This window comes from Triticum aestivum, chromosome 5B, assembly GCF_018294505.1.
Source record: "Triticum aestivum cultivar Chinese Spring chromosome 5B, IWGSC CS RefSeq v2.1, whole genome shotgun sequence".
NCBI classification, from domain to species: Eukaryota; Viridiplantae; Streptophyta; class Magnoliopsida; order Poales; family Poaceae; genus Triticum; species Triticum aestivum.
Genome location: NC_057807.1, coordinates 361,905,313 through 361,924,048, shown reverse-complemented (window position 1 = coordinate 361,924,048; position 18,736 = coordinate 361,905,313). Strand labels below are relative to the sequence as shown.

General features: G+C 47.7%; 1 protein-coding gene across 1 annotated transcript; it reads left to right on the top strand.

Annotated features, from left to right (window-relative positions):
• Nucleotides 1-14,067: 14,067 nt before the first annotated feature.
• Nucleotides 14,068-17,763, top strand: LOC123111864 (cyclin-D2-1). Its single transcript, XM_044532749.1, has 6 exons — nucleotides 14,068-14,479; nucleotides 14,587-14,673; nucleotides 16,062-16,160; nucleotides 16,270-16,471; nucleotides 16,559-16,692; nucleotides 16,782-17,763. The coding sequence occupies exons 1-6, from the start codon at nucleotides 14,219-14,221 to the stop codon at nucleotides 16,959-16,961; spliced, it is 963 nt and encodes a 320-aa protein (XP_044388684.1). The 5' UTR covers nucleotides 14,068-14,218; the 3' UTR covers nucleotides 16,962-17,763.
• Nucleotides 17,764-18,736: the final 973 nt, after the last annotated feature.

Genomic DNA, 18,736 nt, shown 5'->3' with positions numbered 1-18,736 from the left:
CGTTTGTCTCTTGTGTTGAACCCCATAAGGTCTATGAGGCGCTCGAAGACTCGGATTGGCTCAATGCCATGCATGAAGAACTCAACAACTTTGAGTACAACAAGGTGTGGAGATGGGTGCCAAGGCCTTCTGGGAACCATAACATCATTGGAACCAAGTGGATCTTCAAGAACAAGCAAGATGCTCATGGGAACATCATTCGCAACAAGGCAAGATTGGTAGCACAAGGCTACTCCCAAGTCGAGGGTATCGACTATGGTGAAACCTTTGCTCCCGTTGCTCGTCTTGAATCCATTCGTTTATTGATTGCTTATGCTTCCCATCACAACTTTAAGTTGCAACAAATGGATGTTAAAAGTGCTTTTCTTAATGGTCCTATTAATGAGTTGGTCTATGTCAAGCAACCCCCCGGGTTCGAGGATCCCTTCTTCCCGGATCATGTGTATCAACTCGATAAGGCGCTCTATGGCCTTAAACAAGCCCCACGTGCGTGGTATGACCACCTTACCGAGTTGTTACAAGATCGTGGATTTGAAGTGGGGCTAATCGATCCCACTCTTTTTACTAAGAAGGTCAAAGGGGAGTTGTTTGTATGCCAACTATATGTTGATGACATTATCTTTGGTTCCCCTAACAAAGCTTTCAATGAAGAATTTGCCACTCTCATGACCTCTAAGTTCAAGATGTCTTCGATGGGAGAGTTGAAGTTCTTCCTTGGTTTTGATATCAAACCAAAGAAGAGAAGGTACCTTCATCAACCAAGCCAAATACACTCAAGACATGCTCAAGAGATTCAAGTTAAGTGATGTCAAGCCGGCTTCTACTCCAATGCCCACCAAGTGCCAACTTGACATTGATCCCAATGGTAAAGCGGTGGATCAAAAGGTATATCGCTCCATGATTGGCTCCTTGCTTTACCTTTGTGCATCTAGACCAGATATCATGTTGAGTGTGGGGATGTGTGCACGGTTTCAAGCTGCACCGAAGGAAAGTCACTATGTGGCGGTCAAGCGAATATTTCGATATTTGGCTCATACCCCAAACTTTGGCTTATGGTACCCAAGAGGGGCAAACTTCAAGCTTGAAGGGTTTACGGATTCCAATTGGGCGGGAGACAAAGTGGATAGGAAGTCTACTTCCGGAGGGTGCCAGTTTCTTGGGTGCTCTTTGGTGAGTTGGTCTTCCAAAAAGCAAAGTTGTGTGTCTCTCTCGTCCACCGAAGCAGAATATGTGGTGGCCGGTAGTTGTTGTGCACAACTCTTATGGATGAGGCAAACTTTAAAGGAATACGGTGTCATTTGTGACAAAGTGCCTCTTTGGTGTGACAACGAAAGTGCCATCAAGATTTCTCTCAACCCGGTGCAACACTTCAAGACGAAGCACATTGAGATTCGGTATCACTTCATCCGGGATCACATTAGGCGAGGAGAGATCGAGCTCAAGTATGTCAACACTCATGATAACCTTGCAGATATTTTCACGAAGCCCTTGGATGAAGCAAGATTTTGCGAGTTAAGGCATGAGCTAAATATCATTGATTCGAGCAATGTGACTTGAACCCTTGCACACGCCACCCCACTCAACTTGGTATCTAGCTTAGATGTAGGCATGGACATAGGGGGAGTGTTGTTCTCTCAATGAACTTTCCCTCCCCCCATTATGCATAAAACGATCAACTCTTTCACAATAGCCATTTTTGATGGTACTTGTGCTTCAAAGACGAGTTTTGGTCATGGGCCCAAGGATAATTCTTCGCGGTGCCATACCAATTGACTCAAACATAGGTGGCTCCGGCCACCGCCCTCTCCTGAGAGAGGCCAGAGCTTGCTCTGTTTCGTGTGGTTGTTTGTGTTTGAGTTGTTTCTAGTCTGTTGTGTGTGTGTGTGTTGCCGCGTCGGTCCTCTCGTTCTGTTGGCTTTGCTTTCCGTTTCTTTTTGAGCGTTAGCCGTTGGTCTAGAAGCAGCGTGGTTGCTGAAGCGGTACTACCGCTGGTGGCGAGCGGTACTACCGCTCTTAGCGGTACTACCGCCCTCCAGAGCGGTACTACCGCTCCCAGCGGTACTATAGCCCTCCAGAGCGGTACTACCGCTGTGAGGCGCGGGCTAGGGGTTATATCGGGGGCAGGGGGTGTTTCTTCTCCCCCATACCCGTTCGCTCACCCCCTTCGCCCTGTTCGTCTCTCTCTTCAGCAACCGGCGCCGCGGGAGGGCTCCGGCGGATCTCCCTCTCCGGGGCGCTCCTCTCTATTTCCTTCGGTGGAATCGATCCCCACCTTGTCCTCTTGCCATGGATGCCGGTATTGTCCCCGTTCCCTGTTTCCTTTTGTCTAGATTTCCAATCTAGCGTTCTAGGGGCAATAGCAGTTGCATCTCTAGATTTTTGTCCAGATCTAGGCTTGAGTAGGATGGAGAATGCTTCTAGACTGTTTGGATTAGTGTTTGGTTGGAGTATTTTTGAATTTGGTAGGACGGTAGTACCGGATCTGACCACGGTAGTTGGAAACTACTGTTTCCCCGCCTCGAGCGGTACTACCGCTCTCCCAGAGCGGTACTACCGCCTCGAGCGGTACTACCGCTCTCTCTAGAGCGGTACTACCGCTTGGAGCGGTACTACCGCCTTCTACCCGGTTCCATCATCCTCCCACCTCTCAGTGATCCTTTTGTTCGTGTTTGTGGCTTACGCTCGTTCTTTCTGGGTGTTTTGCGTGTTTGTGTGTGTGGTTCCAGGTGATGAGGTTCCTGAGCATCAGGCTCATTGTGTCAACCCTGGTCGTGCCTCGTCCAAGCGCTACTGCACCACTGAGCCCACTGAGCCTGCCGGAGGATCTTCTAGTGCTCCACCTCCTCCCCAACTGCAGAAGAAGCCTGGGGTCAAGCCAAAGTCAAGCAAAACCATGTCAGAAATGCCACCCAAGGAGTTCTGGGCAAGGCGCCGTCGCAACCTGTATGAGGTCGACCAAGATCCTACTTTGGTCAACCGTCCGTTCTGGAACAGGTTCCAGTTTGCCATCTACTTTGATGTTCTCAAAGCCAAGAAGAATCTCAACGTGCACTCCATCGACACCGAGCATATGGAGAACGATCCTGACTACTTTGGTGAAGCTCTTCAGATGTGCACTCAGCTGAACATTCTCGAGATCATGCAATTCAACAAGGACTATGATGCTGATATTGTGGCCCAATTCTATGCCACGGTTCAGCTTGGGACCGATGAGGACAGGACTCTGACTTGGATGACAAATGGCAAGTTGCTGTCAGTCAAGTGGAAAGCTTTTATGCAGTTGATTGGGGTGGAAGATCTTGGACTTGAGTCTTCTGTCGGCTTTCGCCCCCACCGTCGCGCCAATGCCACTCACAAGCAAGCTCTGTGGCCCTACTGCACTCTGAGGATCAACCATGAGACGAAGAAGGAGACCTATGAGCTGCCTGCCTATATGGACATTCTCCACCGTATCTTCAGAGAGACTCTTTTCCCTCGCATCGGGAATCTGGACCAGGTTCACTCTTATCTCGTGGACATGCTTCTCTTCTGTCAGCGGGAGAAGGGGCAGAGCACCGGAGAGTCCTTGGATATCTCTCATGTTATGTGGTCTGAGCTGGTTTCTGCTATCTCCGAGCGCAAGTGCCCGATTTACGGTCCGTTCATTATGCTGCTCATTGAGAAGGCCTAGGATCGTGTCTATCCCAAGGTGGTGCTGGAGATTGGAGAGTTGGTGTCTCACGATGTCAAGCGTCTGAGGAAGAAGGATAACTGGGGCACTGAGGCCCCTAGGACTGGAGTTCCTTCATCTGCTGCTGCCATGGAGACTGAGGAGGAGTTTGGGGCTGAGGCTGAGGATGAAGATGATGACTACGTGCCTTCTGAGGCAGAGCCCTCTTGGGCCAAGAAGCTCAAGATCAAGGTGAAGAAGCTGTTTTGCATGGAGTCTCACGGTCAGTACATGACTCATGCGGCTGAGAAGAAGGCCCGAGGTCGCCACAAGGAGATCATGCGTCAGATGGGTGCTATTGTGATTAGTGGTTCTGAGGATCAGCTTACCGAGGAGGAGGAGTGGATTCAGCAGCACTGCCCCTGGACTGATTCTGATGCTGAGCACTTCCTAGCTGACAATGGTAACGCAGATGATCCCTCTGAGATCTGATGGGTGTCCATCGTTTGCCTTCACCTGGAGCCGTAGCAACACTCCCTCTCCTTTTTGGTGTCTCGATGCCAAAGGGGGAGAGAGTTTAGGGATTTGCGTTTTGTGTCCTCCGTCTTTTGTGTTTGTGCTTTCGCGTGTTGCTTTATTTGGTTTGTGTCAGTGAGACCTAAGTTTTGGCTCTGTCAGTAAGACCTAAGCTCGAGTCATATGGTGTGAGACATATGCTACCTTATCTTTCCGTATCATTATCTATGTCTATCTAGCTTATGAGTTCCATGCTTATCCTGTTATATTTATGTTGCTCTCATATCTTGCTTAGGTAGTTGGTCTCTAAAATGTAGGGGGAGCATTGCTCCTGGCATCTGTGCCGTGCAGTCCAAAGCACTTTTCTAGGTAGCACACATCCAGGGGGAGCCCTTCGACATTTTAGGACGGTTGTGCTTTTGCGCTTATCCTATATCTATCATATTGTGCAAATCCCGTATTGTAATCAATCCACCAAAAAGGGGGAGATTGTAAGGGCATATTTATTCCCAATATGTTTTGGTGATTGATGACAATGCTTGTGCGGACTAATCGTGTGCGTTTGGTTCTTTCAGAGATTCATCCATTGGCACGAGACGATTTCCTCCCCTCGGTGTTGTAATTCAAGATGGTGTAGCTCCTTCGTTTCGTTGTTGGTGGATTAGTTTCGTAGGAGTCACCGTACTATCAAGAGGGGATCCGTTTTGGTAAGACTTGGGTGGAATCACACGTACACATCCTTATCACACCCGTCGTCTTTCCTTCCGCATCTCTAGAGCTGCCGTTTTCCCCTTACTATGCTCTGCTCTGCCCTAGCGGTAGTACGACGTCCACAGCGGTAGTACCGCCGAAACTCCACAGCGGTAGTACCGCTCTCAGAGCGGTAGTACCGCTTGGGTTTTTCGGCCGTAGTACCGCTGTCCGTCTGGGCTACTTCCGCCTCGATTCTTGAACGATTTTTTCGTGTCGGGTTTTGCGGCACTAAGGGAGGTAGTAGGGGCGGTAGTACCGCTCTAAGCGGTAGTACCGCCCTTCCCTAGCGGTAGTACCGCACTGGTGTCAGGGCCCTGGGCAGCGCGGCAGTACCGCTGGGTCGAAGTGGTAGTACCGCCCGGAGCGGTAGTACCGCTCTTCCCTGACGGTAGTACCGCCCTGGGGTCAGGGCCCCAGGCAGCGCGGCAGTACCGCTGGGTCGAGCGGTAGTACCGCCCGGAGCGGTAGTATCTCCCTTCCCTAGTGGTAGTACCGCTCTGTGCGGGGCTGGTGAGTGGGATAATGGTTGGATTGTTCTTCCCACTATATAAAGGGGTCTTCTTCCCCAAAGTTGACCTACCTCTTTCCCCCAAAGCTCCATTGTTGCTCCAAGCTCCATTTTCGCCCGATCTCTCTCCCTAGCCAATCAAACTTGTTGATTTGCTCGGGATTGGTTGAGAAGGCCCAGATCTACACTTCCACCAAGAGAAATTTGATTCCTCCCACTTATCCCTAGCGGATCTTGTTACTCTTGGGTGTTGAGCACCCTAGACGGTTGAGGTCACCTCGAAGCCATACTCCATTGTGGTGAAGCTTCGTGGTGTTGTTGGGAGCCTCCAAGTGTTGTGGAGATTGCCCCAATCTTGTTTGTAAAGGTTCGGTTGCCGCCTTCAAGGGCTCCAATAGTGGAATCACGGCATCTCGCATTGTGTGAGGGTGTGAGGAGATTACGGTGGCCCTAATGGCTTCTTGGGGAGCATTGTGCCTCCACACCGCTCTAACGGAGACGTACTTCCCCTTAAAAGGAAGGAACTTTGGTAACACATCCTCGTCTCCTCCGACTCCACTCTTGGTTATCTTGTCCCTTTACTTTTGCAAGCTTACTTGAGTTATATCCATTGCTTGCTTGTGTGCTTATTGTCTTTGCATCATATAGGTTGTCCACGTAGTTGCACATCTAGACAACCTATTTCATTGCAAGTTTTAATTTGTTAAAGAAAAGTCAAAAAATTGTTAGTTGCCTATTCACCCCCCCCTCTAGTCAACCATATCGATACTTTCAGAGGGTTCACTTAATCATCTTGAGCGTCGTCATGAGCTTGTTCTTGATCTTGAGCTTGCTCATGATCTTGAACTTGCTCGAGGGGAAGAACTTGACCTTGGGCATCATGTGGAGGTTCACCACCATCTTGAGATTGATCTTGCCCTTGGTCTTGTTCCTGAGGTTGAGGGCCTTCACTTGGTTCTTCGGTAGTGTGTGGGTCTTGAGTAGGTGAAGGCTCCATAGAGGTGGAGCATTGTCCTTCTCCTTCGGCCACAAGGGGTTCCTCAACGGGTAGGATATGACCAATACCTATTCTTCTTATGGCTTGGGGAGGAATTTCATCACAAGTACCACTTTGCTCCACTTGGGAGCCGTTATTTTTGTCAAACTCTACGTTACACGTCTCCTCAATGAGTCCGTTGGACTTGTTGAGAACACGGTAAGCATGAGAGTTTGTAGAATAACCAACAAATATGCCCTCATGAGCTCTAGCCTCGAATTTAGACAAACGAACACCTTTCTTGAGAATGAAACACTTACACTCAAACACCCGGAAGTACTTGAGATTGGGCTTGTTCCCGGTGAGTATCTCATACGGAGTCTTGTTCAAGCCTTTGCGGAGATAGAGCCGATTGGATGCATGACATGCTATGTTGATGGCTTCGGCCCAAAAGTTGTATGGAGACTTGAACTCCGCCATCATGGTCCTTGCCGCATCCATCAACGTCCGGTTCTTCCTCTCCGCAACACCATTTTGTTGAGGGGTATATGGTGCAGAATATTGATGCTTGATCCCTTCATCACTAAGAAACTCATCCAAGGTGTAGTTCTTGAACTCGGTGCCGTTGTCACTTCTTATTGTCAGGATCTTTGCATTATGTTGACGTTGAGCTTCATTTGCAAAGTCGATGACGGTTTGTTGAGTCTCACTCTTCCTCTTGAAGAAGTATACCCAAGTGTATCTTGAATAACCATCCACAATCACCAAGCAATACTTTCTACCCCCAAGACTATCAAAGGATGGAGGCCCAAAGAGGTCCATGTGCAGGAGCTCCAAGGGTCTCTTCGAGTAGATGATAGTCGTGGGAGGGTGAGCCGCCTCATGAAGCTTTCCTTCGATACAAGCACTGCAAACACGATCTTTGGCAAAACTAACATTCGTTAGTCCATGAACATGGTCCCCCTTGAGAAGACTTTGCAAAGTTCTCATATTGATGTGGGCTAAACGGGATGCCAAAGCCATCCCACATCAACTTTAGCCATTAGGCATGTCGCGGTCTTAGTGGGTTGCTGTGAAAAGTTAATCACATAGAGACCATTCTCGACATGCCCAACAAAGGCTACTTTAAGAGTCTTGCTCCACAAGAGGGCCACGGTATCAATATCAAAGAAGGTGGCAAAGCCCATGAGTGCGAGTTGACGAACGGAAAGTAAATTGAACGCAAGGGACTCAACAAGCATGACTTTCTCGATCGTTAGATCATGAGAAATGACAACCTTGCCAAGACCCAATACCTTAGAATGTGAGGCATCACCCCGTTCAACATTGGTGGGCATAGATGGGATCTTGTGCACGTCCACCACCAAGTCCTTGCTCCCGGTCATATGATTTGTTGCTCCACTATCGAGCAACCATGATCCCCCACCGGAAGCAAACACCTACAAGATATCAATGCTTGGTTTTAGGTACCCATTGAGTAATGGGTCCTTTGATGTTAGTAACAAGGGTCTTAGGAACCCAAATAGACCATTCAATGTACTCATAAGAAGAACCAACAAATTTAGCATAAACATGCCCATCGCTAGCATGACACAACACATAAGAAGGGTTAAAGTCGCCGGCTTTGTTGGGAGAGATGGCTTTGCGCTCTTTGGCATCACCACTCCTCGCATTGTCATTCTTCTTCTTAGGAGCACCCTCTCCCTCCTTCACAAAAGTTTGCTTGAGCGGGGGAGGTCGATTGGTCTTGTTATTCTTCTCCTTGTTCTTCTTCTTCTTCTTGGACTTGGGCGTGAACCCAACTCCCTCCTTGCCCACAACTTCCTTTTGATTGCTCAAAAGGTCATTTAGGTTCTTCTCGCCTTGTATGCATGACACAAGACCTTTCTCGAGTTGTTCCTTCAACTTGGCATTCTCCTCCACAAGATGCACATGCTCACAACATGGGTTAGTAGCATTTGCATTATCAATTAAGACCATGTGAGGAAATGTGGCCTTTTCCTTGGTAAGCTTAACTTGGAGTTGAGCATGAGACTCCTTGAGGTTTGCATGAGCACATTTCAAGACCTTATGGGCCTTGTCAAGTACATCAAACTCCTCCTTGAGTCTAGCATGTTCAACCCCAAGTTTAGCCTTCTCGGAAGTTAGAACACGAGACACAACAAGAGCATGATCAAGATCTTTCTTTAATTTGGCATGGTCATCGTTGTGTGACTCCTCAAGAGCCAAACGATGCCCACGCTCTTTAGCAAGATCATTAGATAGATCCAATATCTCGTCGGTGTAATCACGACTATGACCTTCCATCTTAGAGATGGTTTCTTCGTGAGCCTCTATCATGTCATTGGCTTCACCAAGTTGTTCCAAGAGAGCAACGAAGTGCTTCTTGGATTTGCCCTTGAGCTTACTCATGAAGGACTCAAATTCATTAATCTCCTCATTAGACCTCTTACCATTATCAAAGTCATCCATTGAAGGAGGATTAGGAATAATGGTGGTTTTGATATTGGGGGTTACCTTGTTGGTGGCCTTAGCCATGAGGCACTTGGCGGTGATGTTCTCGTTAGGTGCATCGAAGAGAGACACCCGGGGAGTTGTGACAATGGCAACGGATGCCATGGCCATTGTTTCACCATCTTCATCATCATCATCATCCTCACGGTATTATTCTTGAACCACCAACCCGCGAGAAGGATTCTTCTTGGTGAAGTTGTTCTTGTTGGGGAAGGACTTGGCTTTGTCTTTTCAGATGAACTTGCCACCATTGTCTTCCCGCTTCTCGTAAGGACAATCCGCAACGAAATGGCTAACATTGCCACAGTTGAAACAAGTTCTAACTCGTTACTTCCCCTTGAGGCCACTTGAGTTGTTCTTGTGGAAGTTGGGTCTTGTATTCTTCTTACTCCAAAATTGTCTTGAGGCAAGAGCCATGTGCTCATGATAATCATACTTCGTGTCCTCGGGGTTGCTCTCCTCATCTTCCTCCTCTTCTTCTTCTTCCACACTAACCTTGGCCTTCAAGGCAAGATTGGTCTTCTTTGCCCTTTGAGAACGGAGCACCGCATTATCGGCGGTCTTGTCCAAGATGCTCATTGCAACAAACTCATCCAACACTTCACCTGAGGTCATGGAGTGGAAGTCCGGTCTTTGGCGAATGATGGAGGACATGGCCTTGTTGTAGGGCATCATGGCCTTGAGGAACTTGCGCTTGATCCAGTTGTCATCCGTGTCCTTGCTCCCATGATCTCGGAGTGCGACCGCGAGTTTGGTCACTCTTCGAAAGAGCTCACGAGGTTCTTCATCCTCTTTCATTGCAAACTCATCGGCTTCATCTTGCACCACTTCATAGTTGGAGCGTTGAATGCTAGCACTTCCTCGATAGAGAGACTCAACACATTTCCATGCTTCTTTAGCCATGACATGAGGTCGAAGACGAGGGAGATCTTCGGGAAGGATTGCATCTTGGATGATGAAGAGAGCACTCTCATTGAATTGATTGTCCACTTCTTCTCGAGGGGTGAAGTTGCTTGGATCATGAGGATAGAAACCTTCTTCAATAATTCTCCAAAGGTTAGTGTTCACATGTTTTAAGTGACGCTTGAAGCGATAAACCCAAGAGTCAAAATCTTCATTTTTCACATATTTAGGAGGAGGACCGGCATGATTCAAATGAGTAGAGGGGATCGGTCCTCTATACACTGGGGGTTCCACATTGGCAAAGATGCCGGTGCCATTTCTACCACTAGTAGACGGACTCTTTTCACTGTTAGCTTCCCCCTTGTCGGAGGTAGCATCCGTCACCTTGTTAGTGGGATCACCCACTTTCATCGGCGAGGTAGATAGTTTAAGTCCGTCTAGGAAATCAGAAAACATGCTTTTAACCTCGGCCGTCATGGAGGTTTTCAATGTGTCTAAAGCCACATTGAATTCCTCATGAGAGACCGAGGCTCCCCCTTCGGCCGTGGACGAGATGGGATTCACACCGGAGTGCTCCTCCGCACCGTCGTGGGTGTCAACCATACTCTTCGGACGGCAAAGTCCTTAATAAAGAGACGAGGCTCTGATACCAATTGAAAGGATCGATATGGTTGACTAGAGGGGGGTGAATAGGAAACTAACAATTTTTAGACTTTTCTTTAACAATTTAAACCTTGCAATGAAATAGGTTGTCTAGATGTGCAACTACGTGGACAACCTATATGATGCAAAGAAAATAAGCACACAAGCAAGCAATAGATACAACTCAAGTAAGCTTGCAAAAGTAAAGGGACAAGATAACCAAGAGTGGAGCCGGTGGAGACGAGGATGTGTTATCAAAGTTCCTTCCTTTTAAAGGTAAGTACGTCTCCGTTAGAGCGATGTGGAGGCACAATGCTCCCCAAGAAGCCACTAGGGCCACCGTAATCTCCTCACGCCCTCACACAATGCGAGATGCCGTGATTCCACTATTGGAGCCCTTGAAGGCGGCAATCGGACCTTTACAAACAAGATTGGGGCAATCTCCACAACACTTGGAGGCTCCCAACAACACCACGAAGCTTCAGCACAATGGAGTATGGCTTCGAGGTGACCTCAACCGTCTAGGGTGCTCAACACCCAAGAGGAACAAGATCCGCTAGGGATAAGTGGGGGGAATCAAATTTCTCTTGGTGGAAGTGTAGATCCGGGCCTTCTCAACCAATCCCGAGCAAATCAACAAGTTTGATTGGCTAGGGAGAGAGATCAGGCGAAAATGGAGCTTGGAGCAACAATGGAGCTTTGGGGGAAAGAGGTAGGTCAACTTTGGGGAAGAAGACCCCTTTATATGGTAGGGGGAACAATCCAACCGTTATCCCACTAAGCAACCCCGCACAGAGCGGTACTACCGCTAGGGAAGGGCGGTACTACCGCTTCGGGCGGTACTACCGCTCAACCCAGCGGTACTGCCGCGCTGACAGGGCCCTGACCCAAGGGCGGTACTACGGTGGGGGTAGGCACGGTACTACCGCTTGGAGCGGTACTACCGCCACAACTACCGCCCTTAGTACCGCAAAACCCGACACGAAAAACATCGTTCTCGAATCGAGGTGGCAGTAGCCCGGAAGCACTGCGATACTACGACCGAAGACCCCAAGCGGTACTACCGTTCGGAGAGCGGTACTACCGCTTGGAGCGGTACTACCGCTGGGGAGCGTCGGCGGTACTACCGCTGGGGCAGAGCAAAGAATACTAAGGGGAAAACGGCAGCTCCAATGAAGCGGAAAGAAAAAGACGGGTGTGATATGGATGTATACGTGTTGATTCCACCCAAGTCTTACCAAAACGGATCCCCTCTTGATAGTACGGTGACTCCTATGAGACTAGTCCACCAACAACGAAATGAAGGAGCTACACCATCTTGAATAGAACACCGAGGGGAGAAAATCGTCTCGTGCCAAAGGATGAATCTCTGAAAGAACTTAACGCACGCGATTAGTCCGCACAAGCATTGTCATCAATGACCAAAACATCTTGGGGAAAAATATGCCCTTACAACAAGGAAGAACATCCTTGCGAGGGTCTGTTCTTGGCTGGTGCGATGAACTGCTAGGGGGAGTTCAGTCGCTCTTTCTGCTGGTTTCCAGGTGATGCCCTACCTTGTGGGTGGCTAGTCCTATTTATAGGCAAAGGCCCTGGGCCTCTTCCCAAATATTGAGCGGGAAGGGCGCCAACTATTGGCCATTTTGAAGGGGAGCATTCAGTACACTTATCCTGACTAAAGTTGGTCCTCGCCTGTCAAAGGCTCTGGTGGTGACGCCGGCTTGGGCTCCACAATGACTTCCTTCCTGCCGTTGCGACGGTCTTGGTCTTGTTGCACCGAAACAGATGCCTTTGCTTGATGCTCTCGCCCGCGCTTGCTCCTTTTGCACCAAAGAGGAAAGGAGGACACTGCGCGGGCTGGCACCCGCCTGGCGCCCTTGGTCGTCATGGCTTGCGTCATGGGCACCTCGTGAGGTACCCCACCTTGATCTCTCCGCCTTCTCGCGAGCCAGCCTGACGAGGCCGTGCCTGAGGAAGCTTCCTATCGTCCACCCCGCGAGGCTTGGCCTCTCGCGAGGGTCTTGAGCTCGTACTGATGAAGATGGGCCATGCTGGGCCGCCCCTTGAGCCACGCCGCAGGCTGCAGGCAGGCAAGTCTGAGGACCCCCGTTCCCAGAACGCCGACAGTGTAAATTGATTCCCCCCTATGTTCCTAGGCACAACGAACCTTTTGACCCCCAAGACAAAATCAATAGTGGGTGGTAGTGAGACTTACAAATTTATTAACATTTTCCTGATTTGCAAGTGTTTTTGAGGATTTTGGTGGTTATAAAAATATTTCTTATCTTCAAATTTCATCTCAAGTTCATCTTCATACCAATTCTTTTTGTCAAAACTTCAAACTCTCTTAACTGATATTCAAGAGAAAAGGATTCTAGAAAGATTCATAGAATTAGAAGAACTTTCTCTCTTGGGCGAGATGATAAAAGGGAAACTAAAGACACATGTACAAAAACCTCCTACAAGAATACACAAGGAAATAATACAATGGATGAAAATAAATAATGAGGATCATCTCCATACCATTTTGCATTTCTCGACAAATATAATCTGTTTGGCTATTCTAAGTGGTTCTTTTTTTCTGGTAAAGAGGAACTTGTCATTTTTGAATTAAATAATTCATAATAATATAATTTCAAAATTTCCTTTAATTTAGGGCCAAATTTTTATATAAAGAATATGAGTCAATTTTTATTGGAGTTTGTACAAATTCCATGTTTATGCGTTTTTCTTTTGGTGAGATAAAAAGACCACAATATTCTTTCATGCTAATACCACAATATTTAGTTTGTGTGTGTGTGTGTGGGTGCGTGCGCGCGCGCGCGCGCGTGTGTTAACTCAGAAGAAACCGAGCTACCTAGCGAATGTGTAAAGTGCGGGTCGTTCGATGGTAAGACTATGGACTCTGCCATTAGATTATTGTGTTTAAATTTTTGATAAGATTAAGTGAATCATGACATTCCTATTCATGCATTTTTGGAATTCACATATAGGCCTACGGTTGTCATCAGTGCATTCCACTAGAATTCATAGATTTACTATGTTCCATTAAAAAAAAAGATTTACTGTGTTTCAGACACTGCTTAGGGCCTTTTTGGTTTGTAGGATTTTAAAAACAGAGAAATAAAAAAAGTATAGGGTTGGAGTGGCATGCTTATTTAAATTCTATAGGATCAACAATGAGTGTTTGATGGCATAGAAAAAACAAAAAAATTGTAAAAAAAGGTTGGAGTGGATGTTATATTTCCTATAAAATGTTGTACAAAAGATACCATAGGAAAAATTTCTATGGGATTTCAATCCTATGAATCCAAGGACCAGCATAGGAAAAATCCTAAGGATTTCAATCCTTCACAAATCCTATAAAATTCATTTGAATGAAAGGAGCCCATTAGCATGCATGGCACGTGGGCTCTTTTTACTAATCATTCCCTACTTATCAGTTACGGAGGCTGTTCCTCTTTTCTTGTACTACTACAACATATATACGCAGAGGATAAAAAGCTCATACGTACATACACACACTCATGAGTGAACACTTCTGTCCTACACTTGCACACACTCACACTAGCTGGCCATCCTGTATTATATATCCCCTTGCGCTCCCACACATCGCTCAGACTAGCGCGCGGCTACTCATCTCTAGCTACCATCTCAGCTCCACTACCGCATCGCCTCTGCTCCACCACCACCACTGCTACGCCGCCCACTCGACGGCAATGGCCGCTGCTCAGTGACGGCCCCCACCGGCCCGGCTATGCCGCAAGACGACGCGTCCTTCCTCCTCTGCGCCGAGGACGCTTTCTTCTTCGTCGACGCCGCCGCCAGCACCTGCACCACCGCCGAGCAGGACGATGGCTGGTGCTCCAGCGCCGAGGAGGAGTCGGCGGCCTCCTTCGTCGCCGAGCTCATCGGCGGCGAGGCCGACTACTCGCCCCGGTCCGACTACTCCGACCGGCTCCGGTCGCGGTCCGTCGACCCCGCCGCCCGGGCCGACTCCGTTGCATGGATTGTCAAGGTGACATAGATGAGCTTCTTTGGATTGGATGGTGCATGTTTGCGTGTGTAGTTTTCTGCTATCTGTATCTTTATCTCATCCCGTATTGTTATGTCTTCCTTGTTCAGGTGCAAGAGTACTACGGATTCCTTCCCTTGACGGCCTACCTCGCCGTGAACTACATGGACCGGTTCCTCTCCCTCCACCGGCTGCCGGTAAGCTCGCCGCTCGCCGTCCTTGACCCTGCACGTCACTAACCGCGCACACAAATCTCACCATGTCAGACAGCCATACGTACACGCTGGGCACCATGTCACGCGCGTATCAGATAACCAGTTTGCTCTCTGTATCTTTCGGCATGGTGCGTAGCGCTCGGCCGATGCCGTTCTTTCCGTTCCGTATAAAAAGAAAAGTTTTGGAAGTTGGTGTGCAGACTGCTGCTAGCACATCAATTCAACAAACCGGCCAATTACGGTTATACCCTCAGACGGAATGAATGGGGCATCATCAGGGCGTGTGGGATTTCTTTATGCGCTCAAGACAGAGCGGTCTTTTGGCTTTGCAGCGTGCTTTAGCGCAAGCGAGCCCAAGCTTTTATCGTGGAACAGGCCTTATCATTGTGCTTTGCCTGACTGCCCCTTGTGCTCCACATTCTCGTGTTAAGTAAGTATATGGCCTATGCCGTATGGGATAGTGTTTGGAGTCACTAGCGTCAGGTATCTATCTACTCTACTCCCAGTTCCAAAGTGACTCTGCAATGCACGGTGGAGGCGCTGGGGTGGTGACAGTCAGCAGTAGTAGTTTATTTACCTGGCCAAAGGAAAAGAACAAGCTGCGAGAGCTAGCTGTAAACCGGTGCAAAGCAGCATTGTTTTTCTGACTTTCTTGTTGCTTTGTGGATGCTGTGTTAGTAGTAAAACACAGGCCCTTGGATTATTTATTTATGTCAGATAGTAGAGTTCAGTGTGGGAGCTACAGTGGGCATGGCATGCTGGCGTCACTCCATGTTTTCTTTTAAGGATTATTTGTTCCAAGTGATACTACTGGTCTACTGGATGGTGAATTGGTGATGATATGCTAGCTGAATAATCCAAGTGCTGATGTGACTGCATATCTCACCAACCTTATTACTTTGGGGCCAATGTTAAGATGGCAAACAAGCAGGCTTATAATATCACTCTCCTAGTGCTACTCACAGTAGGTAACAGTGGTTAATGTTGTCCTCTTAGCATAACTACAGGGGTCCCACCATATGTAGTACTTCCTCCGTCTGAAAATACTTGTCATCAAAATGGACAAAAAGGGATATATCTAGAACTAAAATACATCTAGATACATTCTCTTTTATTCATTTTGATGACAAGTATTTCCGGACGGAGGGAGTATATGGTACTATGCATCTACTCTGCCTTCAGCAAACTATTTTATGTACGGTTTGCAGCTCCATATATATACACTTGATTTAAGGAATTTGAAGAGGGTTTATTCATTCATGTTTGCTCATAAAAGAACAAGAATGCCACAAGAACATATAGACATAGTGCTACATTATCTGTCCTTGCTTCAGCTATATTAACTGCAGTGTTTGTTTGTGTTCTTGCAGCAGGAGGATGGATGGGCAATGCAGCTGCTAGCTGTGACCTGCCTCTCCTTGGCTGCCAAGATGGAGGAGACCCTGGTGCCCTCCCTCCTAGACCTTCAGGCAATTACACCCACCTACTTGATTCCACTGTCATACACTTCTATTCTGGTGCTCAACTTTGGTACTTCAGCAGAGTTGTAATGTGAATTATGGATTTGTACATTGCCAGATAGAGAGCACAAGATACATCTTCGAGCCGAGAACGATCCTTCGAATGGAGCTTCTCGTCCTCACGGCGCTCAATTGGAGGCTCCGATCGGTCACGCCGTTCACATTCATCGACTTCTTCGCTTGCAAAGTCGATCCGAGGGGGAGGCACATGAGATACCTGATCGCCCGAGCCACACAAATGATTTTAGCCGCAATACATGGTATATTACAACAATGTTTTGTTACTTGACTACATAGAGTCGTTGCAACATGGCACTAATGTAATGCTGCAAAATGCAATGCCACAGACATTGAGTTCTTGGACCACTGCCCGTCGTCCATGGCTGCCGCGGCGGTGCTGTGCGCCGCCGGTGAGACGCCGTCCCTCACCTCGTTGCTCAACCCTAGGCTTGCAGTCAATTGGTGCATTGGCCTAGCAGAGGTAACATGAGGATCACCTTCAGCACATTGGCAAGTTATGAATTGTGATCAAGTTGTGTAACATGCTATAGCTTTTTCCCCTGATAATAGGAAGGGGTGAGCAGCTGCTACCAACTAATACAGCGGCTGGTGGGTTGCAAGAGGGCAGCCACAGCGGAAGCGGCAGTTAACCTGTGCTCAGACGAGGTTCTGTCCTGTGATTACTCCTCCTGCACCACCCCACCCCCACCCAAGAGGAGAAAGAGGTCACCTCCACCGGTCATCACATGAAAACAAAGGAACGGCGAGTAGATAAACCATCATTTTACATGGTTTTTTTGGGGGTCAGATTAACAGGGCTTGATTTCTTGCTGTTGTTGTGTTGTTGTGATTCTTTTTTCCTATTTGTTCTCTTCTTTTGGGGTTCTTTCTTTTTACACCTTGGTGGGGGCTCTTTCTTGCTTGGCCATGCTATCATGGCGGCCTCTGCGCTGCCAGTCTGTGAAGGATGTGGGAAATATCAGAGAAAGAGAGAGGGTCAGAGAGAAACATGGACACATTTGTGTTTTTCTGTGCTTACCACCCTGTGGCTGTGGGTCTTCACCCCGATGCAGAACTGCAGAGTATACATTGATTAGATGGTGAGGGAAGAAGAAGCCATGGCTAGCATGCAATGGCAGATACAAGAAAAGTAAAAATGATGGCAATGAACAGCATGTTTGCATGGCACATTGCATGGGGATAGATAGATAGATGTGGATGAAATGATGGTGGTGGTCAAGGAGGAGTGGTCAGAGCTACAGCCAAGGTGCAGTAGGCCTTCTCCCTGCCAAGCTCTGTTCATATTCATGAGGGAGAAATTTGTTTGTTTCCGAGTGGTTTGTTTGTTTTTTGTTGATGCTACTGAAGAAAGAGAGAGAGGGGGCATGGTGTACTGGGAGGCACATGCATGCCCTAGCTAGTGTGCTGCTCTGGGGTGAAATATTTGTCCATCTCCAGGCTGAACAGTGTCCAAGCATGAGGCTTTTGGGGGCCCTTGCTATTTGTACCTTTTTTCCATCATCAGCAATAAAAGATGTTGCCATTTACTACATTATCTTGAAAGAATGTGAGGATTTATATGCTTTGCCTTTGCGGGTATGCTATGAGGCCAGCCATGTGTTTCTGTTCCTCTTATTTTTCAAACAGAGCTCAATATAATTGGTGTGTATATTGTCAGCCTAATTCTGAAACTGAAAGTCAGAAAGTGCCCCACAAAGCAAGGGACTTTGAAAGTTTGCATTGTCTTTCGCTAATGATCCCAACGTGTCAAACAAATAACTATACAGCATCACATGATTGTTGAAAACATATTGTATATTGGTAGGTTAGGTGGCTCCTATACATGCTTAAAGCACTGTAGGAAGTAGACATGCGTTGCAAGTAGTTGTGACATACTTAACTTTACATCCATTTTCTTCCCAACAAGAATTATCCACTCAATAATCACTCTGACATTATAATGCTCTAATCCAGCTGATAGCTAGCGTACATTAATCTGCTCAGGCACTGCAAGTTGATTGTAATGAAACTACAATTGGAACGAATCTGAACATAATATACATCCCCATGGTGTGGTGGTGGTGCAGGGTAGACACTATATATGTATATATATCCCTGCCATGCCACCTAGAAAGAATAATATAATAATTCCCATCATGGCTACTCATGCATTCATAACGGTGGTCAATGGTCAACAGTAGTGGCTTTCAGGAATCATTGGAGACGCTGAGAGACAGTTGGTCACATCTTTTTTATCCCTCTTTTCAGTGTTTCTCGAAGGGTAATTTCCAAAGTCATATTTACGAGGCCAACTCCAATGTGCGACCCCATTCTGTCCGCCCACGTCTGTTTGGGGGTAAACGGACAAAACAGGACCCAACGCGCGGCCGCAAACGGACCATTGTCCGTTTTCTATCCGCTTTCGACCCATTTCCGGCCCAAGTTTGGGCCGAGTTTGCGGCCGAACGGACACGCGCGGACGCGAGCGGCGCGTGCCCTTGTCCTGCCTTAGCCCGCCCATCGGT

What these genes read in the sequence shown, in the direction of transcription:
- LOC123111864 (XM_044532749.1), top strand. Translation starts at nt 14,219, where the DNA reads ATGCCGCAAGACGACGCGTCCTTCCTCCTCTGCGCCGAGGACGCTTTC. An exon ending in TCTCCCTCCACCGGCTGCCG is followed by an intron (nt 14,674 to 16,061) that starts GTAAGCTCGCCG and finishes GTGTTCTTGCAG; the next exon opens with CAGGAGGATGGATGGGCAAT. An exon ending in CCTCCCTCCTAGACCTTCAG is followed by an intron (nt 16,161 to 16,269) that starts GCAATTACACCC and finishes GTACATTGCCAG; the next exon opens with ATAGAGAGCACAAGATACAT.